We start from the raw sequence: 27,975 nt of genomic DNA on the forward strand, positions 1-27,975 counted from the left end.
AGAAGGATGTGATTATTTCACTTTTTACTGGAGATTCACAACAGACAGAAGAAGAAAGTATGTGTCCAACCTCCCACACTGCCCAGGGACCACGGGTCAGCCAGCTGCAGAGCCAGGACCGCAGGAGCCTCCTCGAGTGCGGCCCCTCTGTGCAGGCCCCTCAGCCCAACACTGCCTGAGAAGCAGAGCCAGCTGAGGCATCTCCAGCCTGAGGCCTTCTGGAAAAGAATGACCTCGTCACCATCCCAGGCCTGCTCAACCCAGTGGCCGGGTTCACCCAACACCCAGCACTCCAGGCCATCATGGTAATGTGGTTCCTTGGGGCTCGTCAGCCCTGCCCACGGCTTCTATGGGCACACTCCACAAGGGCTAGAGCAGGCCAGCTGGAGCCAGAGGGACTGGCCATGGAGCAGGACACCCGCCCACACACCTGGCCTGTTTAGGATAAGCTGACAGCAGGCAAAAGGGTCAGCAGACCCTGGCAGCTCCATCTGCTCTGCTCACCCCACAGAGCAGCGAGCGGCAAGGAGAGGCCTGCCCAGGAGTCCTGTACCCTTAACCCAGAGTTGGTTCCTGATCTCTCCAGCAGGGGGTGGTCTTTCCTGGCTGCACACCACAGTGGGGCCCCCTCAGGCCTGGGTGGGCAGCAACTTGTAGGGGTTCAGTATGCCCTTGGGGTCCAGCAGGGCCTTGAGCTGCTGCATGAGCCGCACAGCAGGGGGCGGCTTGCTGTAACGAAGGGCGTCCCTCTTCCTGAAGCCCAGGCCGTGCTCAGCACTGATACTGCCCCGCTGCCCTGCCGTCCAGGCATACACGTAGGGCTCCATTGTGTCCAGCAGGGCTGCGCTGAAGGCATCCACCGTCACGTTCAGGTGCAGGTTACCATCCCCTGAGGACAAGGATATGCAGTCAGCCTGGACAGGGACCCCAGACACTGCCCAAAGAGCCCTCCCCAGAGGGCTTCTGCATCCTCCCCAAGTAGTAGCCCTCCTGCCAGTGACCGCCCAGGAGAGTGGCTCTGTCACAGTTCTGTGGTGACAAAGTGGCCACCGTGCCCTGGGCTTCCAGGCCTCTCATGTCCACGCATTCATCTCCCAAATGATCCTTCCACCCATGTGGCCACCCTGAGGAGACCTTTCTAGGGCTTCCATTTCCAGACAAGAGTGTCTGCTAGTCCCAGCCACTGCCGCCATGCAGATCCTGAGGGCCTGACCACAGTGACGGGGGCAGGAGGCTCCACCTGGCCATCCCCAGCAGGGCCTCCTCTGAGGCCACCCAACCAGGGCCAGTTCCTCTGCATGTCCTTCCCTGCTCAGCGAGCCCCCTCCGCTGCCTGGCCCTGGGCCCCCATGCTAGGACCCAGGACCCTGAACTAACTCAGGCCCACAAGCCTCCCCTCTGGGGCTGCACAAGAAGATCGGAGGCAAGGTCTCCCTTGTCAATGGCAGAAGTCACGGAGGCCAGGGTCACCACAACAGATGGAGAGGATGCAGAAGGCCGGGCAAGGAAACAAACTAGAAGACACAGAAATGAAAGTCACAGATGAAAAGACGGCATGACATGGGGGACAAGAAGCCACAGAAGAGCTACCCAGCAAACTGAGATTCAGACAGCCCAGCACAACCAGACTTGGTGTAGAGAGACGGCACGCAGGACAGGAGCACAGTCGGGGAAGTGCAGGAAGGACCTGTAGACTAGGGTGTGGGCAGAGGGCAGGAGGGACTAGGAGGACCTGTAGACTAGGGTGAGGGCAGAGGGCAGGAGGGACTAGGAGGACCTGTAGACTAAGGTGTGGGCAGAGGGCAGGAGGGACTAGGAGGACCTGTAGACTAAGGTGTGGGCAGAGGGCAGGAGGGACTAGGAGGACCTGTAGACTAGGGTGAGGGCAGAGGGCAGGAGGGACTAGGAGGACCTGTAGACTAGGGTGTGGGCAGAGGGCAGGAGGGACTAGGAGGACCTGTAGACTAGGGTGTGGGCAGAGGGCAGGAGGGACTAGGAGGACCTGTAGACTAAGGTGTGGGCAGAGGGCAGGAGGGACTAGGAGGACCTGTAGACTAGGGTGTGGGCAGAGGGCAGGAGGGACTAGGAGGACCTGTAGACTAAGGTGTGGACAGAGGGCAGGAGGGACTAGGAGGACCTGTAGACTAAGGTGTGGGCAGAGGGCAGGAGGGACTAGGAGGACGTGCAGACTAAGGTGTGGGCAGAGGGCAGGAGGGACTAGGAGGACCTGTAGACTAGGGTGTGGGCAGAGGGCAGGAGGGACTAGGAGGACCTGTAGACTAGGGTGTGGGCAGAGGGCAGGAGGGACTAGGAGGACCTGTAGACTAGGGTGTGGGCAGAGGGCAGGAGGGACTGGGAGGACCTGTAGACTAGGGTGTGGGCAGAGGGCAGGAGGGACTAGGAGGACCTGTAGACTAGGGTGAGGGCAGAGGGCAGGAGGGACTAGGAGGACCTGTAGACTAAGGTGTGGGCAGAGGGCAGGAGGGACTAGGAGGACGTGTAGACTAGGGTGAGGGCAGAGGGCAGGAGGGACTAGGAGGACCTGTAGACTAAGGTGTGGGCAGAGGGCAGGAGGGACTAGGAGGACCTGTAGACTAGGGTGAGGGCAGAGGGCAGGAGGGACTAGGAGGACCTGTAGACTAGGGTGTGGGCAGAGGGCAGGAGGGACTAGGAGGACCTGTAGACTAGGGTGTGGGCAGAGGGCAGGAGGGACTAGGAGGACCTGTAGACTAAGGTGTGGGCAGAGGGCAGGAGGGACTAGGAGGACCTGTAGACTAGGGTGTGGGCAGAGGGCAGGAGGGACTAGGAGGACCTGTAGACTAAGGTGTGGACAGAGGGCAGGAGGGACTAGGAGGACCTGTAGACTAAGGTGTGGGCAGAGGGCAGGAGGGACTAGGAGGACGTGCAGACTAAGGTGTGGGCAGAGGGCAGGAGGGACTAGGAGGACCTGTAGACTAGGGTGTGGGCAGAGGGCAGGAGGGACTAGGAGGACCTGTAGACTAGGGTGTGGGCAGAGGGCAGGAGGGACTAGGAGGACGTGTAGACTAGGGTGAGGGCACAGGGCAGGAGGGACTAGGAGGACCTGTAGACTAAGGTGTGGGCAGAGGGCAGGAGGGACTAGGAGGACCTGTAGACTAGGGTGAGGGCAGAGGGCAGGAGGGACTAGGAGGACCTGTAGACTAGGGTGAGGGCAGAGGGCAGGAGGGACTAGGAGGACCTGTAGACTAAGGTGTGGGCAGAGGGCAGGAGGGACTAGGAGGACCTGTAGACTAGGGTGTGGGCAGAGGGCAGGAGGGACTAGGAGGACCTGTAGACTAAGGTGTGGGCAGAGGGCAGGAGGGACTAGGAGGACCTGTAGACTAAGGTGTGGGCAGAGGGCAGGAGGGACTAGGAGGACCTGTAGACTAGGGTGTGGGCAGAGGGCAGGAGGGACTAGGAGGACGTGTAGACTAGGGTGAGGGCAGAGGGCAGGAGGGACTAGGAGGACGTGTAGACTAAGGTGTGGGCAGAGGGCAGGAGGGACTAGGAGGACCTGTAGACTAAGGTGTGGGCAGAGGGCAGGAGGGACTAGGAGGACGTGTAGACTAGGGTGAGGGCAGAGGGCAGGAGGGACTAGGAGGACCTGTAGACTAAGGTGTGGGCAGAGGGCAGGAGGGACTAGGAGGACCTGTAGACTAGGGTGTGGGCAGAGGGCAGGAGGGACTAGGAGGACCTGTAGACTAAGGTGTGGGCAGAGGGCAGGAGGGACTAGGAGGACCTGTAGACTAAGGTGTGGGCAGAGGGCAGGAGGGACTAGGAGGACCTGTAGACTAGGGTGAGGGCAGAGGGCAGGAGGGACTAGGAGGACCTGTAGACTAAGGTGTGGACAGAGGGCAGGAGGGACTAGGAGGACCTGTAGACTAAGGTGTGGGCAGAGGGCAGGAGGGACTAGGAGGACGTGCAGACTAAGGTGTGGGCAGAGGGCAGGAGGGACTAGGAGGACCTGTAGACTAGGGTGTGGGCAGAGGGCAGGAGGGACTAGGAGGACCTGTAGACTAGGGTGTGGGCAGAGGGCAGGAGGGACTAGGAGGACCTGTAGACTAGGGTGTGGGCAGAGGGCAGGAGGGACTAGGAGGACCTGTAGACTAGGGTGTGGGCAGAGGGCAGGAGGGACTAGGAGGACCTGTAGACTAGGGTGTGGGCAGAGGGCAGGAGGGACTAGGAGGACCTGTAGACTAGGGTGAGGGCAGAGGGCAGGAGGGACTAGGAGGACCTGTAGACTAAGGTGTGGGCAGAGGGCAGGAGGGACTAGGAGGACGTGTAGACTAGGGTGAGGGCAGAGGGCAGGAGGGACTAGGAGGACCTGTAGACTAAGGTGTGGGCAGAGGGCAGGAGGGACTAGGAGGACCTGTAGACTAGGGTGAGGGCAGAGGGCAGGAGGGACTAGGAGGACCTGTAGACTAGGGTGTGGGCAGAGGGCAGGAGGGACTAGGAGGACCTGTAGACTAGGGTGTGGGCAGAGGGCAGGAGGGACTAGGAGGACCTGTAGACTAAGGTGTGGGCAGAGGGCAGGAGGGACTAGGAGGACCTGTAGACTAGGGTGTGGGCAGAGGGCAGGAGGGACTAGGAGGATCTGTAGACTAAGGTGTGGACAGAGGGCAGGAGGGACTAGGAGGACCTGTAGACTAAGGTGTGGGCAGAGGGCAGGAGGGACTAGGAGGACGTGCAGACTAAGGTGTGGGCAGAGGGCAGGAGGGACTAGGAGGACCTGTAGACTAGGGTGTGGGCAGAGGGCAGGAGGGACTAGGAGGACCTGTAGACTAGGGTGTGGGCAGAGGGCAGGAGGGACTAGGAGGACGTGTAGACTAGGGTGAGGGCAGAGGGCAGGAGGGACTAGGAGGACCTGTAGACTAAGGTGTGGGCAGAGGGCAGGAGGGACTAGGAGGACCTGTAGACTAAGGTGTGGGCAGAGGGCAGGAGGGACTAGGAGGACCTGTAGACTAAGGTGTGGACAGAGGGCAGGAGGGACTAGGAGGACCTGTAGACTAAGGTGTGGGCAGAGGGCAGGAGGGACTAGGAGGACGTGCAGACTAAGGTGTGGGCAGAGGGCAGGAGGGACTAGGAGGACCTGTAGACTAGGGTGTGGGCAGAGGGCAGGAGGGACTAGGAGGACCTGTAGACTAGGGTGTGGGCAGAGGGCAGGAGGGACTAGGAGGACCTGTAGACTAGGGTGTGGGCAGAGGGCAGGAGGGACTAGGAGGACCTGTAGACTAGGGTGTGGGCAGAGGGCAGGAGGGACTAGGAGGACCTGTAGACTAGGGTGTGGGCAGAGGGCAGGAGGGACTAGGAGGACCTGTAGACTAGGGTGAGGGCAGAGGGCAGGAGGGACTAGGAGGACCTGTAGACTAAGGTGTGGGCAGAGGGCAGGAGGGACTAGGAGGACGTGTAGACTAGGGTGAGGGCAGAGGGCAGGAGGGACTAGGAGGACCTGTAGACTAAGGTGTGGGCAGAGGGCAGGAGGGACTAGGAGGACCTGTAGACTAGGGTGAGGGCAGAGGGCAGGAGGGACTAGGAGGACCTGTAGACTAGGGTGTGGGCAGAGGGCAGGAGGGACTAGGAGGACCTGTAGACTAGGGTGTGGGCAGAGGGCAGGAGGGACTAGGAGGACCTGTAGACTAAGGTGTGGGCAGAGGGCAGGAGGGACTAGGAGGACCTGTAGACTAGGGTGTGGGCAGAGGGCAGGAGGGACTAGGAGGATCTGTAGACTAAGGTGTGGACAGAGGGCAGGAGGGACTAGGAGGACCTGTAGACTAAGGTGTGGGCAGAGGGCAGGAGGGACTAGGAGGACGTGCAGACTAAGGTGTGGGCAGAGGGCAGGAGGGACTAGGAGGACCTGTAGACTAGGGTGTGGGCAGAGGGCAGGAGGGACTAGGAGGACCTGTAGACTAGGGTGTGGGCAGAGGGCAGGAGGGACTAGGAGGACGTGTAGACTAGGGTGAGGGCAGAGGGCAGGAGGGACTAGGAGGACCTGTAGACTAAGGTGTGGGCAGAGGGCAGGAGGGACTAGGAGGACCTGTAGACTAGGGTGAGGGCAGAGGGCAGGAGGGACTAGGAGGACCTGTAGACTAGGGTGAGGGCAGAGGGCAGGAGGGACTAGGAGGACCTGTAGACTAAGGTGTGGGCAGAGGGCAGGAGGGAGTAGGAGGACCTGTAGACTAAGGTGTGGGCAGAGGGCAGGAGGGACTAGGAGGACCTGTAGACTAGGGTGAGGGCAGAGGGCAGGAGGGACTAGGAGGACCTGTAGACTAAGGTGTGGACAGAGGGCAGGAGGGACTAGGAGGACCTGTAGACTAAGGTGTGGGCAGAGGGCAGGAGGGACTAGGAGGACGTGCAGACTAAGGTGTGGGCAGAGGGCAGGAGGGACTAGGAGGACCTGTAGACTAGGGTGTGGGCAGAGGGCAGGAGGGACTAGGAGGACCTGTAGACTAGGGTGTGGGCAGAGGGCAGGAGGGACTAGGAGGACCTGTAGACTAGGGTGTGGGCAGAGGGCAGGAGGGACTAGGAGGACCTGTAGACTAGGGTGTGGGCAGAGGGCAGGAGGGACTAGGAGGACCTGTAGACTAGGGTGTGGGCAGAGGGCAGGAGGGACTAGGAGGACCTGTAGACTAGGGTGAGGGCAGAGGGCAGGAGGGACTAGGAGGACCTGTAGACTAAGGTGTGGGCAGAGGGCAGGAGGGACTAGGAGGACGTGTAGACTAGGGTGAGGGCAGAGGGCAGGAGGGACTAGGAGGACCTGTAGACTAAGGTGTGGGCAGAGGGCAGGAGGGACTAGGAGGACCTGTAGACTAGGGTGAGGGCAGAGGGCAGGAGGGACTAGGAGGACCTGTAGACTAGGGTGTGGGCAGAGGGCAGGAGGGACTAGGAGGACCTGTAGACTAGGGTGTGGGCAGAGGGCAGGAGGGACTAGGAGGACCTGTAGACTAAGGTGTGGGCAGAGGGCAGGAGGGACTAGGAGGACCTGTAGACTAGGGTGTGGGCAGAGGGCAGGAGGGACTAGGAGGACCTGTAGACTAAGGTGTGGACAGAGGGCAGGAGGGACTAGGAGGACCTGTAGACTAAGGTGTGGGCAGAGGGCAGGAGGGACTAGGAGGACGTGCAGACTAAGGTGTGGGCAGAGGGCAGGAGGGACTAGGAGGACCTGTAGACTAGGGTGTGGGCAGAGGGCAGGAGGGACTAGGAGGACCTGTAGACTAGGGTGTGGGCAGAGGGCAGGAGGGACTAGGAGGACGTGTAGACTAGGGTGAGGGCAGAGGGCAGGAGGGACTAGGAGGACCTGTAGACTAAGGTGTGGGCAGAGGGCAGGAGGGACTAGGAGGACCTGTAGACTAGGGTGAGGGCAGAGGGCAGGAGGGACTAGGAGGACCTGTAGACTAGGGTGAGGGCAGAGGGCAGGAGGGACTAGGAGGACCTGTAGACTAAGGTGTGGGCAGAGGGCAGGAGGGACTAGGAGGACCTGTAGACTAGGGTGTGGGCAGAGGGCAGGAGGGACTAGGAGGACCTGTAGACTAAGGTGTGGGCAGAGGGCAGGAGGGACTAGGAGGACCTGTAGACTAAGGTGTGGGCAGAGGGCAGGAGGGACTAGGAGGACCTGTAGACTAGGGTGTGGGCAGAGGGCAGGAGGGACTAGGAGGACGTGTAGACTAGGGTGAGGGCAGAGGGCAGGAGGGACTAGGAGGACGTGTAGACTAAGGTGTGGGCAGAGGGCAGGAGGGACTAGGAGGACCTGTAGACTAAGGTGTGGGCAGAGGGCAGGAGGGACTAGGAGGACGTGTAGACTAGGGTGAGGGCAGAGGGCAGGAGGGACTAGGAGGACCTGTAGACTAAGGTGTGGGCAGAGGGCAGGAGGGACTAGGAGGACCTGTAGACTAGGGTGAGGGCAGAGGGCAGGAGGGACTAGGAGGACCTGTAGACTAGGGTGAGGGCAGAGGGCAGGAGGGACTAGGAGGACCTGTAGACTAAGGTGTGGGCAGAGGGCAGGAGGGACTAGGAGGACCTGTAGACTAGGGTGTGGGCAGAGGGCAGGAGGGACTAGGAGGACGTGTAGACTAAGGTGTGGGCAGAGGGCAGGAGGGACTAGGAGGACCTGTAGACTAAGGTGTGGGCAGAGGGCAGGAGGGACTAGGAGGACCTGTAGACTAGGGTGTGGGCAGAGGGCAGGAGGGACTAGGAGGACGTGTAGACTAGGGTGAGGGCAGAGGGCAGGAGGGACTAGGAGGACGTGTAGACTAAGGTGTGGGCAGAGGGCAGGAGGGACTAGGAGGACCTGTAGACTAAGGTGTGGGCAGAGGGCAGGAGGGACTAGGAGGACGTGTAGACTAGGGTGAGGGCAGAGGGCAGGAGGGACTAGGAGGACCTGTAGACTAAGGTGTGGGCAGAGGGCAGGAGGGACTAGGAGGACCTGTAGACTAGGGTGTGGGCAGAGGGCAGGAGGGACTAGGAGGACCTGTAGACTAGGGTGTGGGCAGAGGGCAGGAGGGACTAGGAGGACCTGTAGACTAGGGTGAGGGCAGAGGGCAGGAGGGACTAGGAGGACCTGTAGACTAAGGTGTGGGCAGAGGGCAGGAGGGACTAGGAGGACGTGTAGACTAGGGTGAGGGCAGAGGGCAGGAGGGACTAGGAGGACCTGTAGACTAAGGTGTGGGCAGAGGGCAGGAGGGACTAGGAGGACCTGTAGACTAGGGTGAGGGCAGAGGGCAGGAGGGACTAGGAGGACCTGTAGACTAGGGTGTGGGCAGAGGGCAGGAGGGACTAGGAGGACCTGTAGACTAGGGTGTGGGCAGAGGGCAGGAGGGACTAGGAGGACCTGTAGACTAAGGTGTGGGCAGAGGGCAGGAGGGACTAGGAGGACCTGTAGACTAGGGTGTGGGCAGAGGGCAGGAGGGACTAGGAGGACCTGTAGACTAAGGTGTGGACAGAGGGCAGGAGGGACTAGGAGGACCTGTAGACTAAGGTGTGGGCAGAGGGCAGGAGGGACTAGGAGGACGTGCAGACTAAGGTGTGGGCAGAGGGCAGGAGGGACTAGGAGGACCTGTAGACTAGGGTGTGGGCAGAGGGCAGGAGGGACTAGGAGGACCTGTAGACTAGGGTGTGGGCAGAGGGCAGGAGGGACTAGGAGGACGTGTAGACTAAGGTGTGGGCAGAGGGCAGGAGGGACTAGGAGGACCTGTAGACTAGGGTGTGGGCAGAGGGCAGGAGGGACTAGGAGGACCTGTAGACTAAGGTGTGGGCAGAGGGCAGGAGGGACTAGGAGGACCTGTAGACTAAGGTGTGGGCAGAGGGCAGGAGGGACTAGGAGGACCTGTAGACTAGGGTGTGGGCAGAGGGCAGGAGGGACTAGGAGGACGTGTAGACTAGGGTGAGGGCAGAGGGCAGGAGGGACTAGGAGGACGTGTAGACTAAGGTGTGGGCAGAGGGCAGGAGGGACTAGGAGGACCTGTAGACTAAGGTGTGGGCAGAGGGCAGGAGGGACTAGGAGGACGTGTAGACTAGGGTGAGGGCAGAGGGCAGGAGGGACTAGGAGGACCTGTAGACTAAGGTGTGGGCAGAGGGCAGGAGGGACTAGGAGGACCTGTAGACTAGGGTGTGGGCAGAGGGCAGGAGGGACTAGGAGGACCTGTAGACTAGGGTGTGGGCAGAGGGCAGGAGGGACTAGGAGGACCTGTAGACTAGGGTGTTCCCATTGGGAACATGTACTCACAAGCACATCCACCGGCGCCTTGTGGCCCAAGAGACCCTGAGCTGAGTTGGAGGGGATGGAGGTGCTCCACAGCACTTCACCAGCAACCCCAACCACTGATGAACTCTGACCACTCTGAGGTACGGCTTCCAATCGTGGCAGCAGAGTCAGGCGGTGCCAAGACCAAACCACATCCTTGCTGTCCTTGCTCAAAAAGCCACTGAAGCAGACACCCAGATGACCTCAATACCCTCCCAAAGCCCAGTCAAGGCTGAGCAGCAGACGGACCCGTGGCTCCACAGCAGGAAGATCACAGGTGCTCCCACACAGGAGTCAGGGTCCGAGGGACGACAGGCTGAAGGTGGGAGACCTGCAGGGTGGGGTTCCAGAGCAGTGGGGACAATGCGCAGAGACCAAACTGACCACCTCCTCACACTGTGGAAGTCCAAAAATCCTTGAAGAATGAAGACAGGTCAAGGGAAGAACAGCAGAGAATGACCCAGAGAAAGGCAGCATCTGGTGAGACACAGGAGGGACCAGGGTGATCCCATAGGGGAGGAAGGGGGTGAGACACAGGAGGGACCAGGGTCATCCCATAGGGGAGGAAGGGGTGAGACACAGGAGGGACCAGGGTCATCCCATAGGGGAGGAAGGGGTGAGACACAGGAGGGACCAGGGTGATCCCATAGGGGAGGAAGGGGGTGAGACACAGGAGGGACCAGGGTCATCCCATAGGGGAGGAAGGGGGTGAGACACAGGAGGGACCAGGGTCATCCCATAGGGGAGGAAGGGGTGAGACACAGGAGGGACCAGGGTGATCCCATAGGGGAGGAAGGGGTGAGACACAGGGAGGGACTGGAGGTGGGGGTTGAACCACAGAGAGGGACTGGGATGAACCACAGGGAGGGGCTGGGGGGTGAACCAGAGGGAGGGACCATGGTGAACCAGAGGGAGGGTGGGTGAACCAGAGGAAGGGACGGGGTGAACCACAGGGAGGGTCTGGGAGGGGGGGTGAACCAGAGGGAGGGACCACGGTGAACCCGAGGGAGGGACCGGCGGTAAGACACAGGTAAGGACCAGGAGAAAACCACAGGTAGGGACCAGGCGTGTCCCAGAGGGAGCCTGTCAGCTGGGATGCCCACACACGTCCACCATCCAAGGCCTCCGCCCAGGTCAGGCCATATGCAGCCCCCAGCAGTAAAATGAAGAACTAGATGGAAAACACGAACCAGAGGGTCCGGAGCTAGAGGAAGAGGAGGAGGGACACAGAAGGCCAAGGAGGGCAAGAGGAGCCCACACCCTGATCCCAGCACACCACATCAGCCCTGCGGACGGCGGCTGGCCACTGGATGGACAACATCTTCAATCAAAGTCTCTGGCAGATTCCAAGCCCAAGGAAAAGGCCTGGGGGCTGCAGTGGCAGATGCTGAGGGGAGTGGGCCGAGGCCGTGGGGACAGAAGGCCCGACTCACAGGCCCAGGCAACAGTGTCAGCCCCCTCCTCAGAGCCTGCTTTCTGATGCAGAGATGAGGGTGGGTACCGCCAGGGGCCAGAGACCCCACCGGTCTCTGATGAAATGGAAACCTGCAGGGTCTGAGCAAGCTGACCCACCAGCTGCAGAGGGCACGTCCTTCCAAGTGCTCACTAAACAGTCCCGAAGGCTGTCCCCACCTGCCTCGGGCACGACCCAGCCAGTTCCTGGCTACCAGGCAAGCGAGAGCAAGTCAGGGTTTTTTGGTGCTGGGGATTGAACCCAGGGAGGCTCTCCCACTAAGCCACATCCATGGTCCTTTTAATTTTTTATTCTGAGAAAGGCTCTTGCTGAGCTTCCCAGGCTGGTCTTAAATCTGGGGTTACAAGTGTGAGCTGGGGCACTGGCTTGATAGCCTTTAAAATAGCTAAAAAACACCTGATGTCTGGAAATACAGAAGCACATTTCTGCATAATGTGGGGCAAAGAAAACCTGAGAATGGAGACAGCAGGCATCTGGCCAGGAGGGTGGCAAGAGTAGCCTCCAAACACCAGCCAGCCCCAGCCCACCCAGCCCCGCCGCAGGGAAGCCGTCAGGCAGCGAGGCCAGGCCAAGTCTGTGCGGCTAGGAGAGGAAGGGACAGAGGACCATCACCCACGCTGCCCGCATGGGGCAGAGGCGGAAGAAGAGGGAAGGGCGGCCAGCAGGTGGGCTCCTGTCACCACAGCCCAGGAAGCCTGTGTCACTTGTGCCGTGCCGCACCGGTCCCAGAGCCAGCCATTTGCTTAAGTGACAGCAGTGTCCTCACTGGGCACTTCTGGGATTACGCTATTCCTGACAAAGAAATTAACAGAAATGCTAAACACAACACAACTGTGGGGGCGCCTACTCAGGAATTCTAAACCCACAGAAGGGACAGGGCAACGCCCCGTGAGCAGGCCGTTCTCTTTAAGGGTAGAAAAAGGACCTAATGAAGCTCAAGCGGAAGAGCAAAGAACGCGACAGAGGGTTGGCAGAAAGGAGGGCCACAGGAAGTCGGCGTCCTCGAGGAGGGGCTGGGAGGCCAGGAAGGGACAGCTAGCCTAGCAGAACCCAAAGGCCCAGTGACCAACACCAAGGAATCGAGAGGGTCCTGAGCAGCTGCCCGGTACAGGGAACCGGAATTCCATCAGACGTGGACAAGTTTCTCAGGGAGAAATTCACCAAAACCAATTCCCAAAGAAAGGGAAAGTTCAACAAACGATAAAATTGATCCATCAGCAAAAATGACAGCCCTCAAATGAAAACAAAAACCAGAGCCCCAGGCCACACGTCATCACTAGCAAACGCACCTGAGGCAAGGTCGGGAGTGCCTGGCCTCTGAAGCATCTGCTATCCCCAGTCTAGGTATGTGCCACCTGCCAAATCCCAAACTTGGCCCCTAGGGCTGGGCGACTGGAGGGTTACTTGATGTCTCTGCGCTCCTTTACCATGGAGGAGAACCATGGCACCACCCCTCAGAGCTGTGCAGTGTGCACTGGGCCCTCACCCCTCTCCACAGGCAGCACCGGCACCTCACCTTTGAGACCTCCGGGAAGGCAGGAGCCAGCAGCAGGAGATCCCATTGCCCTGCCTCCCTGGAAACTGGCTTCTAGCACCAGGCACTGGAGGCCGTGGGAGTCCAGAGACTGGGCTATGTCCTGCTCCCAAAGCCCACCAAAGCTGGCACTGAGGAACTCGTCATGCTTCAAGGGTCAGGTGGGCTGGAGGAGCCCTCCGGAACCCCAGCCTGGGCCCTAAGTAGGTCTGTGTCCTCCTCCCTGCATCCAGCAGAGCCCAGAGTCTCAGCAGGCTGGGCCATGCACTGCACCATTACTAGGGCACACAGCCTTCTTTTCCAGAATGGCCAAGAGGAATGAGCACTTGGGGCCTCCTCACTGGGCCTCTCCAGCATCGTGAAGCCAGGACAGTGCACTCAGCTGCAGAGATGGCCACAGCTATCCGCATGGTTCACAGCTACTCACCCAGGTGGCCATAGCCCACCACATGCCTGGCTTGTGAGCCCAGGCGGGCACGCAGGTCAGTCACCAGGTCGTAGAGTCGCTCCACGGGGAGGGACACGTCATACTTGTACACATAGCCATCCCCGCTCAGCGCCTCCGTTATCCTCTCCCGCAGGGCCCACAGCGCCTAGGGCGAGAGAAGGAGCTGTCAAGACCCGGCTCGGCTGGGCCCCTGTGCCCAGCACAGTTAGCAAGTCCCACATTCCCGGGGGTACAGACATCAGGACCACGACCCAGGACCAGCCACAGGCTCATCCACAGCAGGACTAAGCACCGAGGGGCCCGAGGCTTCGAGATGCTGGTCAGCCCGGGGTCCTTCCAGAAGGGGAGAGCAGCAGGCACAGCTCCCAGGGCCAAGCAGCTGGGCAGGGCTGCTGCAGGGGGCCAGGGACGCTGGAATCCAGGTGGGGGCAGGGATGGGCATGAGGGGTAGGCAGTGCAATCGAGGGACCCAGCTTCAGGTCCTGGGCTGCTGAAGGGACCTGTGGGTGAGGTAGGGATGGGCATGAGGGGTAGGCAGTGCAATCGAGGGACCCAGCTTCAGGTCCTGGGCTGCTGAAGGGACCTGTGGGTGAGGTAGGGATGGGAGGGGTGGAGCACTGGCACCTGGAACAGAGAAGCTGAGGTGGAGCAGGCAGGGCACTCCAGGGTGGGCATGGGCCGGGGCTGAGGGAGTGCCCCAGGGTGGGCATGGGCCAGGGACTGGTGGGGGTGCCAGGGGGAGGGCATGGGCCGGGGCTGGGGGAGGGCCCTGGGTTGGGCATGGGCCAGGGGCTGGGGGGCAGCACGGGGTGGGCATGGGCTGGGGCATCCCCAGCCCCAGGGTGGGGATGGGCTGGAGCTGGGGGGTACCCCGGGGTGGGCATGGGCTGGGGCTGATGGGGGACAACCCGGGGTGGGCATGGGCTGGGGCTATGGGGTCGCCCATCCACAAATATCCCTTCAATTCCAAAGAGGCTCTTCTACCCACATCCAGAAGCCCAGTCACCTGGTGGCTTTCTTGGTTTTCTCCTGCTATTGGAAATCTGGAGCCACAAGGCCAGCAGGCCCGGAACCACCCCCAGACCCTGACCCCTATCTATGCTGGCCTGAGAGACCCACAACTTCAGGGCACATATCAAGTGAAGTTTCAGAAAGATAAGAACTTTCAATGCTGAAAAGCAAACAATTCCACCAAACACCCACCGTGAGTCCAACCTCAGCTCTTGACCAACTCCTCTAGCCCCACCTCCGCAAGTCCAGCCCTCAGGAGGGTCCTCATGGACACTATTGCCCTCAGGCTCCTTCACCAGGACACCCTCTGCTCATCCCAGCAGCTACAACATCTGCTCTCCCTGTCTGCCACCCCTACCCCTCTGCTCTAGGCCCTCCACCCCTGGAACATTCTAGAACATGCAGGAACTAGAACTAGCTGCTCCTGCATCACCAGCCTGGCTCGGGCATCAACCTAGACTGGACCAGGATGAGGAGGGCTGGGGGCAAGCATCCAAGGAAACTGGTGGGCAGGTCACGCAGGCCTGTGGGTACCTCCAGGATGAGTGCAGGCCCATCTGCTGCCCTCCCCAGAGACGCCCTCTGCTGGCTCATGCTACCTCAGGCCAGCAGCCTGCAGCCCCTGATCCTCCTCCCTCAAAGCCTGGAAGGCAGGTGCTGTGGCCAGGCCCCAGTAAGGGGCACGTGAAGTGGAGCTCATGACCAGAGGGAAAGGAGAGCTCTGGCCACACAGCATCTGCCAAGCCAACCAGGGGTCACAGGGGCACGCAGAGACTCCTGGCGGGTGCCGATGGACTCGCAGTCCTGGGCAAGCAGGCGGCCAGCCAGCACCCTGCTCAGAACCCCTGCCTCCCTCTTCCCCGAGGGCAGAATCACCACCTGAGGGGAGGAGTCATGGAGGTGAAGCCAGCAAGGGCAGAGGCCATGGAAGAGCCGGCTCACCCCAGGGGGGCTCATGGCTAAAGGCAGCCTGTGGGTGCCCTGCAGAGCTTTAGGGAACACAGTGGCTAGCTGCAGAGAGTCTTAATAAGGAGCTCTTCTCACCTGGCCAAAGCCCCATCCCACAGCAGGAGACCCTTACCCCTCCCCAGAGCCCTGACGCACCTTCTGGCCCCTGCTGGCCACTCACCACAGACAAGGAATCCCCATGGCCAGGGTCCTAGGGATGGCCCCATGGCTCCCACTGGGCCCTCCTCTTTCTCCTTCCTCTGCCCTCCAGGGTGAAGGTTTCTGGCAAGAGCATAACCTCTTCCTCTGGACACTCCTTCCCAGGACCCACGGCTCTTCCTGCCTGTCCATAGGAAAGCAGTCCACCCAGAGCTGCCACTGACCCACTGGCAACTGCACCACCAGCTCCTGGTGCTGGCCACACAGTACTTACTGCTCACCCTGCAGCTGAGGAGTGGGGATTTAAACATTGATGAAGATGACCTAGACACCAAGAACACATTTTCCATTCCAAAGAGGCTCTTCTACCCACATCCAGAAGCCCAGTCACGTCTCGGCGCCACCCCTCATCTGCTGAGAGACTGTTTCCAGGCCCTGTACACAGACGGCGGGAGGGCATCAGCACCTGGGCTTTGCTCTCGTCTGTGGCCACGGTGCCGTCAGTCACCAGGCCTGAGCCCAGCACCTGCTCCAGAAAGCAGCCCAGCTTCTCGGCGTCATGCCCTGTGCTGGAGCCAGAGGTCTCGACCAGGAGGTAGAAGGCACTCTCTGGAAGGAAGCAGGAGACACAGAATGAGCATGGCCCAGGCCATCGCTGTCAGTCAGGGCCACTGCAGGCCAAGGCCCAGCCTCCCAGGTACAGCAGCTCTCTGGACAGGCCAAGGTCCAGAGGTTCAAGGCCATAGCCAGAAGCTCCCCCCTCAGCCGCAGTGCTGCAGGAGGACTCACGCTCTTAGCACAGCCCTCCAACTCCCAAGCCCAGCACGCCATGGAAGGCTGCTGCAGTGAACACCCACGAGGGCCTCAACCTTTGGCCACTGCACCGAGGAACGTGCACTCCCTCACAAGGGCCTGCTGTGTGGGCTTTCAGAAGGTTCAGCTAGGTAGGAGTGGTGGCCACGCCTGTCATCCCAGCAGCTTGGGGGGCTGAGGCAGGAGGGCTGCGAGTTCAAAGCCAGCCTCAGCAACTTAGTGACACCCTGTCTCAAAATAAAAAATAAAGGGGCTGGGGATGTGGCTCAATGGTTAAGCACCCCTGGTTCAATCCATGGTACAAAAAAAGAAAAACCAAAAGGTTCCATTTTGCATTATTTATGGAGAAAAATTTCAAGTTTGGAGTTTTGTCAAGGCTACTGTGAATTTTGCTCTGCATTTATTGAAATTAATAAATGAGAATTTACTGAGTAACATCTCTCCCTTAAAACTACATTAATATTTCTTCCAGAATGACATCACAAGTTCATGCTACTACAGAGAGAACACCAGTGTGAAGGACAGTTGGCTCACACAGGACGAACCACAGCCACATTGCACTCTGTCCAGAGCCCCTTCCCTGCTCAGGGACCCTCTGTCCATCCACAGCCTGTGAGCTCTTCAACATATCCCACGGCACAAGAGGAACAGGGGTAGGTGCTACCTAGCTACACAGGGCCAGTACCTTGCACTGGGCTGGCCAGGTGGAGATGCTGCTGGACCAGCTGCATGCACTCGGCATCCATGAACTCGAAGGCAGACAGGATCTCCCCCAGCATCCCCCTGCAGGTGCTGAAGGTCTGCAGAACCTCTGCAAAGCCAGGACAGCCTGCAAGGGTCACAGCGCATCAGAGGCATGCAGTGACAGTATGGAGAGCCACCCCACAGTCTGGCCAGGTCTCCCTTCAAGTAGCAATGCCACGAACCGGCAAGATTTGACTCCAGGAAACACCTGGCAAGCTGGCCAACATGGACATCTCAAGGTCACTGCCAGTGTCCAGATCTGGAAAGAAAATGCCTTAGAACCACCATGCAGCATTCAGGACAGTGGTGGAATCAGAGGGACTTGTCCTGAAGAGCCACAAGCAATGCCAAACAGGGACATCTGGAAACAGCTGTTTCTTAACATGACCATCCACTCCCAGGAACTCACCCAGGACATGGTTACTGGACATTTGGGACTTTGCCAGTGCTGAGGTGGGGGAACCACCATCAGCTGGCCACCAAGTGTGGAGGCAGAAAGGAAGCAAGTGGACAGGAGGGAGGTAACAGCTTCGACCCTATGGAGGCGAGCATGTGCCCAGGCCTCAGGAATGACCAATGCCACCTGGAAGAAGCAAGGACCAGTCCTCTCAGCAAAGGCTACTCCACCCCTGGCTTCCAGGGACCCCACAAGCAGTCCTTCCTGGGAGCTGCGCACATGAGGATGCAGAGTACCACAAACAAGAACCAGGAGAAACCAGACACTAAAACAGTCCCCACACACTCAGAGAGAGTGTGAACTGTCCAATCATGAAACGTGGTTAAAAAAAAAAAAAGTTCTCTGTGCTCAAAGACAGAAACACAGAAGTCGAACACACCTGAGATGTACAGGGAACTATGGAATACAACAGCACACGTCTGAAGAAGTGATAAGACTTCTAGAATAAAAACTATGATAATCACATCTGACGCTCAGCAGGGGGCAGAGGCCAGCTGCAAAGTCTGACATCACTTTAAAGGCAGCAGAAGGCGGCATCAGTGAACCAGATCACAGCACAGGAGACAAGCAGACACAGATGGCAGGCAGGTCAAGACATGAGGACAGGCTGGGAGGTTCCCTGTTATGCCCACCTCCTCCCCCAAAGGAGAGGACCACACCGGCTGCCCTTCAGGCGATATGGCCACAAATTTCCAAAGCCACAGGCCTGAGAGGTTCAACAACTGCAGAGGTGAAGAGATATGCACAACACAGCAAAGACCTCAGAAGACTAAAGGAAAAGAGAAGGTGGCCCAGGTAGGAGCATCAGAGAGAAGGTCCTCCCTCCCAACACACACGGAGCCAGCAGCTGGTGAGCGACACTGTCAGTAGATGGAGGAAGCACGGGCCAGGCTGCCGCTGGACACCAGTGAGTCTCAGGAGCAAGGGAGCGCAGGCAGTTCAGATGCACCCAATGCACAGGGCAGCCCTCAGGAAGTGCCAGGACAGACGTGCAGGACGAGACCCAGGTGGAATGCCTAATGCAGCAGCCAGGGAGCAAGACAGTGCCCACGAGGTCATGGAGACCACCAGGGCGGATTCAGAAAAATGTGGCAGAATCAGACACTCTCTGAGGAGAGGCAAATGGGCCTCTGCAGGAGCCCTAAACTCTCAGCAGGCCACCTGGTAGGTGAGCACATCCTCCGTGCTCTCCAGAGGACTGTGACCCAGCAGCAACAAAGCCATGCCAGATAGCTGCCGATCCAGATGGAGGCAGGGACAGGCATGGTGTGACAGGAAGTGGGGCCTGGATTGAGGCCCGGGGCCTCTGGGGAACACTTTAGGTGTGCTGCTGGTGCACACAATGGGAAGAAGATGGTTTCTTCCCCTCACAGGAGGTTACCAACTTTCCCACGGCTAAGAGAGGAACCTCACCCCACATGCCACTTCAGCCCCAGCACACTGGGGTACAGGAGCCCAGCACCTCCATTCCGTCACCAGAGGCAGAGCAAGGCTTCCAGTGCAGAGCCTGCTCTGTGGACAGGAAGGCCAGGCCCAGACCCTGGCGCTCCTCTGTCCCCATCCTTGCACTAACAACCTGGCCAAGGGATCCAGCCCGAGCAGCATGGGCCGGAACTGCCCCCCCAGCTTGACAAGCAAGGCGAGATGCCTACCAAGAAAAGCCACATTCACAGCCTTGGGTCTGGGCGGGCACAAGATGGACACAGCGGTGATGACCCCCAGGGTGCCCTCCGACCCAATGAACAGCTGCTTCAGGTCATAGCCTGTGTTGTCCTTCCTCAGGGAGGTCAGGCAATCCAGGACAGTGCCATCAGCCAGCACCTAGGGAGGAGAGAGAAGCCAGCCTTCACACACTGACCATCTCCCAACAAGTGACTTGCTGGTCTGCATCTCCATCGTCCTCCCCCTCTGGCCATTACACAAGGAGAGCCAATCTTATCTCAGGGCACCCAGAAAAGGTAGCCACTCCTGAGCCCAACTGCCCCAGCCTCAGCAGTTAAAGAGCAAAATGGGCCTGGGTGAGACAAGGGTGGACCCACCCAAGCCCTGTGAGGGAAGAGTTCTTCCCAACTGGAGCCGGAGCCAGCCTCCCACCACCACACAGCAGAGATGCTGACTGCCCAGCTGCAGTGGCCGCCTGAAACAGGACAGGAGGCACAACTATGGGGACAGGGACCTGGGGACCCAAGGGCCCTGTATGGAGAGCTGCCTGAATCCTGCTGGCTGTGCCAGAAGACAGAGTCTCATGGATGCAGTGCCAGAGCTCAGGAGCTAACACGCAATCAGATACTACACAGCACCAGAACACACAGCCAGGAGCCTGTTCAACCTGGGAGACAGAGCAGAAGCCACAGGGCACCAGAGGACGGGGCAGGGTCCCTGTGGCTCTGCTGGCTGGCCTTGGCTGACCATTCTTCCCACTCTGACTCCTGGGAGACTGGCCCAGGCAGCGTCCCAGGGCTAGTCAGGTAGACTAGGAGGCGGTAACATGGTGTCATGCAGGAAGCCAGAGTGGGGGCCCCTCAGCTCCACAGTTGTGGCAACCTGCAGGTCCCCAAGGGGCCTGAGCCAAGGGCTGTTAAGATGGGCTCTTTGATATGCAATGTGGCTGCCAGCTTAAGGTGGCCTTGTGCACCAGCACCTCTGCCTAGGCCTGAGAAGAGCCCAGGAGAAGCCAGGACACCTGGGGTGGGGTCCCACACTGCTAGCCCCAGCTCACCACTTCCAGGCCCAGCACAGTCCCATGCAGGGAGCCGTATCGCAGAAACCGCAGGCCGCCCGCGTTGGTAGCCACGTTGCCCCCAATGTGGCAGCTGCCCTTGGCTCCCAAGTCCAGCGGCATGACGAAGTCCCGCTCCTGCACATACCGGCTCAGTCCCTCCAGCACACACCCTGCCTGGCAGGTCAGGATTCCTGCAGAGAGCAAGCAGGGCCACCCTGGGCTCCGGCTCCCAGGCCAGCCAGAATTCCACTACTGGGCTACCCCACAGCTGGCCACTCACAGCCAGGCAGAGCAAGAGGCCTCTGGCCCGCCTCCCCCAGACTCCAAGGCCCCTCTGTGACTGCAGAAATGCTGGCGAACTCCCCCCGCCGTCTCTCTCTCTCTCACACACACACACACACTCAGGGCTGAGGAAACTGTCCCATGGCAGCCGACCTCAATTGAGGTGACTCTGCCCCAGGACCAATGACATCTGGACTGGTGGTGGGAGGAAGCCTGCCTCTTGAGACCCTAGTCACAGGTGTGGCCAGCACAGAGATGACCCTGACAAATGCCCCAGAGCAGACCCAAGGTCCTGTCACTCCTATAACCACACCTCACCACCCTCCAGAAAGGCCATCATGCCCAGAAAGTGCCAGGGTCCAAAAGGAGCAGACTGACAAGCTCACATCATACCAGGCATCCAAGCTACCCCATGGCAGACCCACCCAGAGGGCCCAGGTGGTAGCCGTGCACCACCGCTGGCCCCTCCCCAGGCGGGGACACGTATCCACACACAAAGGCCTGCCTGCCTAAGCACACTCCCCACCACTGAGGGCCTCGTGGCTTACCAGACACACTGTTGAAGCTGGTGACCTGGTTCATGAGGGCAGTGGACAGGATGATTTCATCAAAGACAGGGACGCTGCCCCCCACCAAACCTGTGTTCCCACCCTGTGGGTTCACGGCCAGGTTCCTCTCGTGGCAGTACCTGGGAGAGCACAGGAGGGGCATGGGGCCAGCATCTCTGCTCCCAGTACTGCCCACAAGGGACATGCTACATGCAAGTATGCCCCCAAAGCTGATCCTCAAGGCCCTCCCTCCACCTGCTGGCCACCCCCCTCCCAGCATGCTGTAGGCAACCACACAGGCAGAGGGATCCTGACTGGCCATGTGCCTGCAGGGACAGACAGTCCTTGGCGCCTGGCCAGCCCCACACTTGCAGGTCTGCAGCCACCCTCAGCCCACCACTCCAGCCCTGATCCCATGTGCTGTCTACTCCCCACCCTGGGACCTCAGAGTCATCTATGGCTGCTCCTCCACAACCAGGCCTACTTGGCAAAGCCTGAAGCAAGGGCTCCCAGGGGTAGGAAGCAGAGGAATGGGTGCTCCTACCCCAGGGCAATCTGTCCATGCACATCAAGTCAACCTGAGGGGCAGGAGCATGGGGCCAGTTCAAACTGCAACATGAAAGTCCCCAAGTGACCCTGCCTGACACATGTGACAGCACCCATGCAACCACGGGAACACCAGCCCATCTGTTACCTGAGGATGCGGGACACCTCCTCCGACGTCCGGGGTCGCAGCAGCACCTTGCTACAGCCTATGACAGAGGTGGGTAGCCAGCACAAAGGACAGCAATTCCCAGGCACCCAGCACATCCCAAAGGGCGTTCCCCACAGGCCCTCACTGGTCGTCGTGGCTCAGGCCCCAGTACACAGGTGCAAGAGCAAGCTGTTCAAAGGTCCTGGGGGACACACAGGGGCAGGGGCCGGGCCAGTGTGCTGTGGCTGTGAGTGCTGGCAGGGGGGCTCCCCATGCCCAGCTGCTCTGTCAGCAGTGAAGGCCATCTGAACCCCACAAGGGGCTTCTCCAGTGCACGGTCCTTGGAGACCTTGGAGACTGCAGCCTGCTGCTCCTGGGACTCTCACCTGCTGACATTAGATGCGCCAAGTGTCCCACCTGCGGTCACTGCGACGGCTGGCAGTCCATGCCCTTCTAACCACTCACCCTACTCTTTCACCTGGCCCTGCTCCCTCCCAGGACTCGTTGGTCCCGCTGCCTGCTCTCACAGGGCAGCTCCTGGGTTCTTCTCCCATTGCTTGGGCTTCATTCTTGCTGCCTGTGACTCTCTGTGGCCCAGAGACAGTGGTGGGAGCCCTTCTAAGCTCCAGAGTGGCATTCCTGAGCACTGCCACCCAGCATGGTGGGCTTTCACCTACCCTTGCACCTCTCTGGGGTCTCTAAGGTGGCAGAGGCCCTGGGAGAAGCCGTGGCCAAGCTATGGAACAGGTCCCTGCTTACTTCTGGACTCTGAAGGCACGCGTTGGCTTGTCAAGCACACCTGCTGCTGGGTGGGCTGCCATCCTGCACCGGGCTCTGTGCCACCAGAGCTCCTGCCGGTGCACTCGGAACACTCTGCCCGGCACAGCCTGGGCTGGGTGGGCAAGAAAACCCCAAAGAATCTGCATCAGGGTCCAGGCGGACACAAGTGCCCACCGAGAGAATGCCCCTTGCAGGCAGAGGAGAGTGTCCATCGCTAACAGGTAGACAATGCAACAAGGGACACAGGACCATCCACTAAAAGAACAGAAGCCAGGAGGCAGGAATCAGGGTCCAGGAGGAAAACACCCAAAGCCGTAGAGTCCAGTGGGAAGGGGGGAATCCACCCCAACACTTCCCGGCAGGACGCCCACCACAAGGGGCCCCTCCTCCTCTCCCCTGGCCACATTCTCACCACTCCAGCCCCCTGGTGCTTCGCCATCCTCTGGAGTTTGTGAAGACCAAGAAGCACCTCCCAAACTTTCATCAGCCTGGCCAGAGCCCCATCCTCTAGAAGCCGCCACAGAGGCTGGCCTGAATTCTGGCCTCCACTTCCAGAGCTGAACACTAGAGCCTCCACCATCTTTCCAGCAGCCCCCAAGGATGGGGCTCCTCATGCACTTCCTTTCTCCCAGGCCTCCCACGGCCTATCCCACCACTCACCCAGCTGGCGCCCCACCACTGTCCCAGCCCTGGCACCCCAGCTCTCCTCCTGGTAGTCTCCTTGGGCCTAGTGTCCACACAGTGAGCACTGACCCGCTGCCTATTTTTGCAAACAGAGTTGGTGGACGCACGCACACCACGTCCGTCTTTATCCATGGCTGTCTTCGCGCTGCAGCAGCAGTGCTGGGCATCTGCAGAGGGCTCAGGCCTGCAGGCCTGAAGCGCTGACTATCGAGTTGTGGCTGGGTCGTTCTTTCTTGCGGGGGAGGGGAGGAGGGTACGTTGTGGTGCTGGGTGTTGGACCCATTGCACTAGACCTCCAGTCCTTTACTTTTATCTCCAGATCGGGTCTCTATGTTGCCAGGATGGGCTGCAAGTGCTCCAGCCTCAGCTTCTGTGTTGCTGGGACCTCAGCATGGCCACCACACCCAGCTCCACCATGCAGCTCTGTAGAGGCTTTTACTGGCCAGCCACACAAACCCTCCCAACACCAAGGGCTCCAGCACCCACGTCAGCGGCTCAGGGCTTACGGTGCACACCTCAGGAACTTCCAGGCCAAGCGCGGTGTACCCCAAACACCATGCTGACTTTCCAGGTTGGTCCTCACACTCCTCGCCAACCTGGCCAGAGCCAGGACCCTGGTTCCAAACCCACGCCTGACTGCACCTCCCTCTCCCACACAGACTGTTAGTGACAAATGCCTGAGGAAAACACAGGAGGAAAGGTTCATTTTGCTCAGGTTCCAGAGTTCTCAGCCCATGATCAGCCAGCTCACTACTCTGGGCAGGTGAGGCAGAGCCTCACAGCAGAAGGACATGGCAGAGGAAAGCCCTCCAGGGCACACACCAGTGACCCACTCCCTGCAACTAGACCCACCACCTAGGGCTTCAATCCCCTCCCAATAATGGCATCAAACACAAATCCACTGATGGACTGATCCAGCCCGATGTCAGCACCCTCAGGTCCAGTCACATCCTGAAGGCCGCACCTCTATCACTGATGCACTGAGGACCACCCTTCAACACACCTGGGACATTCCAGAGCCAAACCACGACAGATCTGGGTCCCCTGTCCCCACTGAATCACCAACTCACTTCACTGAGTGTGCCCTGCCCAGCACACCCGACTCTCCACCACCCGCCTCTGCACCCACCGCCCACCTCCCCTCTGCCCCTGCCCCACCCCTGTGTCCTGCCCCTCCTGGTCATTCCCATGGACTCCTAACCTGCTGGAAGTCTCTCATCTTAAAACTAAAGAGGAAAAGAAGACTGCTCCCACCTGCCCCCACCCCCCTCCCCTGGACAGCCACTCCACGTGACTCCAAGTGCATACCCTCCAGCCCAGATGCCATGCCCACACTGGCTCCCGCCGCACATCTCTCTGTCACGCCACCAGTGACGCCATGGCTCTGGTCTCACCTGTGGCAGCCGCACCACACACCACCTCCCTGCACAGCACACTCCCCCAGCTCTCCTCCTGCCCTTGGCCTTGCCTGCTCCCTCTCCTGCTCTCCGCTGACTGTGGGCACCCAGCTGTGCGACCCTGGCTCCCAGCTGGGCCCCTGCCCTGGACTCCAGACTGTCCCTCAGCCCAGTGGGTCCTCTGGCCAAATCCACCGCAACATGTCCAAAACCAAGCTCTTGGTTCCCCCAGCAGACCTGCTCCCTGTGAACCCTCCTCTCAGTAAATGGGGATTCCCACTGTCCGGCCACACCATGATCCTCCTCCTCTGTGGTCAGACCTTCAGCAAGCCTAGGGACCACATCCTCCAAGCACTATGCAACCTGCCATGCCTTCTGCCTCCACCAGCCAGGTCCCTAGCCCCCATACTCTTCTTCTGAAGCCCCAGATTCCCCCAGAGCCTGTCCCACTAGCTCCTCTCCACTCATGGTCTCTCAGCGGCTTCCCACCAGCTCAGAGGAGAAGACAGGGCTTCATGGCCCTCCAGACTTGCTGGCCAGCCCAATCCCTCTCCAACTGCCCTGGTTCCAAGGAGCACAGAGGCTTTATGCTGCCTGCTCCCACTCCCAGGTGTCCTTCCAGACGTGCTCGAATGGAGGCACCCCACTTCATCCACACTCTTGAAAGCCCTGGGAACAGCCCCTCGCCCATCAGGACAGCAGCTACTGGCCCCGGGTGCCGGCAGGGTACAGAGCCCAAGACTGGAGCAGCTGGTGTGGGGTTTGCAACGTCCACCATGCAGCACCCCTGAGGTGGCACGCACCCTTGTGCAGAGGACACTTAGGCTGCCTAGGGCTCCCAGCAGGGGTACAACATGGCTGAGCCTCCAGGTACCTGCCTCCTCAGTGGGCAGGGTATGGCAGGGGAACCCTGAGTGCCCACTGAGGGCACTCCTGCATGGGAAAGTGGCCCATGACTTCAGTGTGTGCTGCCACCCCTTAGGGCACAGCCCCTGGACCACCTGAGCCTCCAAGACCTTGGCACCACACTTCAGCACGATGTGGTCTGGAACCTCACTTGGGTCCTCACAGTTTGGGAAGATCTGCCCCGTAACAGCACAAGCTTGCAGAACTCTGAAGGCACGCCTGGGAACCTGGGCTTCCAGGTTAAATGTGTCATTTTGTTTTCAACTGTTGTCCATTGCTTTTCTGCTACGTCTCTTCACTATTGCAGCAATAATCTCATGTTGGTTTTTTAAATCATGTCAACAGGCCAGGTGTGGTGGCCATAACTGTAATCCCAGTGCCTTAGGAGGCTGAAGCAGGAGGACTGCAAATTCAAGGCCAGCCTGGGCAACTTAGCAAAACCCACTCTCAAAATGAAAATCTAAAAAGGACTCAGGATAGCTCAGTGGTAAAGTGTCCCTGGATTTAATCCCCAGTACCAAAATAAATAAGTAAATAACAAACCAGTGTGAGCATGCAAGCTGTGCATTATCTCTGAACCACTTCAAAAGAGAATCTGAACCACTGTGACCAAGAGGGTCGGGACCTCGTGCACTAGGGACAGGTGTGGGAGGAGTAAGCAGGCAGTGGCCAGGCCAGCAGCCCTGCCTCTTACTCTGCTGGGCTACATGGACCCCAAGAGACCCGTCCACGTCCCCAGGAACCTACATGAGTACCCTTCTATGGAAAGGCTCTTGAAAGAAGCACTAAGAAGCGAGATGAGGTCAACCTACGTCAGGTGGGCCCTGAACCCAGCACAAGGGTCTCACTCAGAGGCAGGAAACACAGACGCAGAGGGGCCATGGGAAGCTGAAACAGGCTGCAGTGCTGCTGCAGAGAGCTAAGAGCTGGAGAGGCAGGAAGGCCCCAGAGACTCAGCACCCCTCCTGACCAGGCTTCTGGTCTGGGGCACTGAGACCTCTGTGTGGTCTTGGATCACAGCAGTCCCCAGAGGAGAAGACAGGTGCTTGTCAGACCAGCCAGGGCCCGTGCCAGCTCTCGACCTGCAGATGTCACACACCCACAAGAGGACTTCAGCGGCACCACAGCTCGGCTCTTCTCCGGAGGCAGGAAAGGCATGTGACAGTGACCCAAGCTTCCTGGCTGCATTGCCCCAGGGTCCTGACTCACCTCGGGCTGTCCTCAGCCAGTCCACATTAGACACCTCCAGTTCTTCTGGGTCTGTGACAACTCTGCCGGGGACAATGCGCTCAAAAGCTGCCAGGTCCTCCTCAGACACCACAGAGAATGGCAGCCGCTGCACAGGGTAGCGCTCCTGGGTCAGCATCACCTCAGGGGTGCAGGAGGACACTTTGGAGAACATGCTGCAAGCCAGGAGGCCAGACGCTCCCCCAGGGCACCCTGGCCCCCTCTTCGGCTGCACCAAGGCTCTGAGAGTACACGTTGTCCTCCACCACCCTGGAGAGGCCCAGAGGCCCACAGACCATCTTGGCACACGACACAGCACCATTGCTTCTGCCTGAAAAACAAGGGATTGGGGGCTGGGGTGGCAGAGCACTTGCCTAGCATGAGCACTGGGTTGAATCTCCAGCACCATGTTAAAAAAAAAAAAAAAAAAACTATTTAAATAAACAAAAGTATTGTGTCCATCCACAACTAAAAATATAAAACATAAAATAAATTTAAAAAATTAAAACAAAGGACTGGACCTGCAATTTGGGAACACTGGCGCAGTGGAGAGTCCCTCCCAGCCACAGTAGCAGGAGGAAGCCCTACAGCCCACAGCACATCCTCTCTGGAGAACTCAGGTGAGTCAGGGGGCAGAACAAGTCTGGAGGGGATGCAGGGAACATGGCGCTGGGAGGAAGCTGCCCTGGGCCCCAGCGTGGCCACCCTGCAGAATTCACTGGTGGGAATCCACGGCAGGGACACCTGCAGCAGGCACCTTCTCTTGGTGTTATACTTTCACCTCCATTTTTCTGGAACCAGGCATCGAACTCCAGGCACTCGGCCACTGGGCCACCTCGCCAGCCCTATTCTGTACGGTAGAGACAGGGTCTCGCCCAGTTGCTTGGCGCCTCACCTTTGCTGAAACTGGCTTTGAACTCACCATCCTCCTGACTCAGCCTCAGGAGCCGCGGGGGTGACCGGCCTGCACCACTGACCCTGGCCCCGTGACCTCCTCCCAGGCCCTGTCCCCTCAGAGCCCAGCCAGATCTAGGTGCCAGGGGAAAGCGTAGATGCCACTGCACTGTGCCCGAAATCAGCCACAGGCGCTGTCCCCAGTTTTACCTGTTTGGCTACAAGTTTAAGATGCTTTCATCGTCACCAAAAAAGAAGTGCCGTGGCACCCACCCGCAATCCCGGCTGCTAGGACCCCTCCCCGGGACGCCTCGGAACCCAAGAACACCCCAGGATCGCCCCAACCGTGACCCCGCCCACCAGAGACAGCCGCCCCACAGCCTCGCGCGGGAAAGCCCCTCAGCGCTACCCGCCAGGGCTCGCACCTGCGGCCGCTCCGAGCCTAGCGACCCGGAAGAGCCGCGCACGCGCCCCGCCCCCGGACTCCCAGCGACCTCAG

At 59.6% G+C, this 27,975-nt stretch overlaps 1 protein-coding gene across 5 annotated transcripts; it reads right to left on the bottom strand.

Moving 5' to 3' along the window:
* Positions 1 to 9: 9 nt before the first annotated feature.
* D2hgdh (D-2-hydroxyglutarate dehydrogenase) lies at positions 10 to 27,975 on the bottom strand. Of its 5 annotated transcripts, none has more exons than XM_046426777.1 (10): positions 27,902 to 27,975; positions 26,565 to 26,913; positions 21,589 to 21,646; positions 20,895 to 21,034; positions 20,062 to 20,255; positions 18,995 to 19,163; positions 16,827 to 16,970; positions 15,795 to 15,937; positions 13,190 to 13,355; positions 10 to 889 (listed from the first exon to the last, which is right to left on the bottom strand). In XM_046426777.1, the coding sequence occupies exons 2-10, from the start codon at positions 26,902 to 26,904 to the stop codon at positions 630 to 632; spliced, it is 1,614 nt and encodes a 537-aa protein (XP_046282733.1). In that variant the 5' UTR covers positions 26,905 to 26,913; positions 27,902 to 27,975; the 3' UTR covers positions 10 to 629. The 5 variants fall into 5 exon arrangements, with proteins under 5 accessions (XP_046282733.1, XP_046282734.1, XP_046282732.1 ...); XM_046426778.2 differs by lacking the exon at positions 27,902 to 27,975 and adding an exon at positions 27,687 to 27,709; XM_046426776.1 differs by lacking the exon at positions 27,902 to 27,975 and adding an exon at positions 27,505 to 27,652.

The sequence above is a fragment of the Marmota monax genome, unplaced genomic scaffold (assembly GCF_021218885.2).
Source record: "Marmota monax isolate L192 unplaced genomic scaffold, Marmota_monax_Labrador192_F-V1.1 WCK01_AAM20220418_F8-fsc00298, whole genome shotgun sequence".
NCBI lineage: Eukaryota > Metazoa > Chordata > Mammalia > Rodentia > Sciuridae > Marmota > Marmota monax.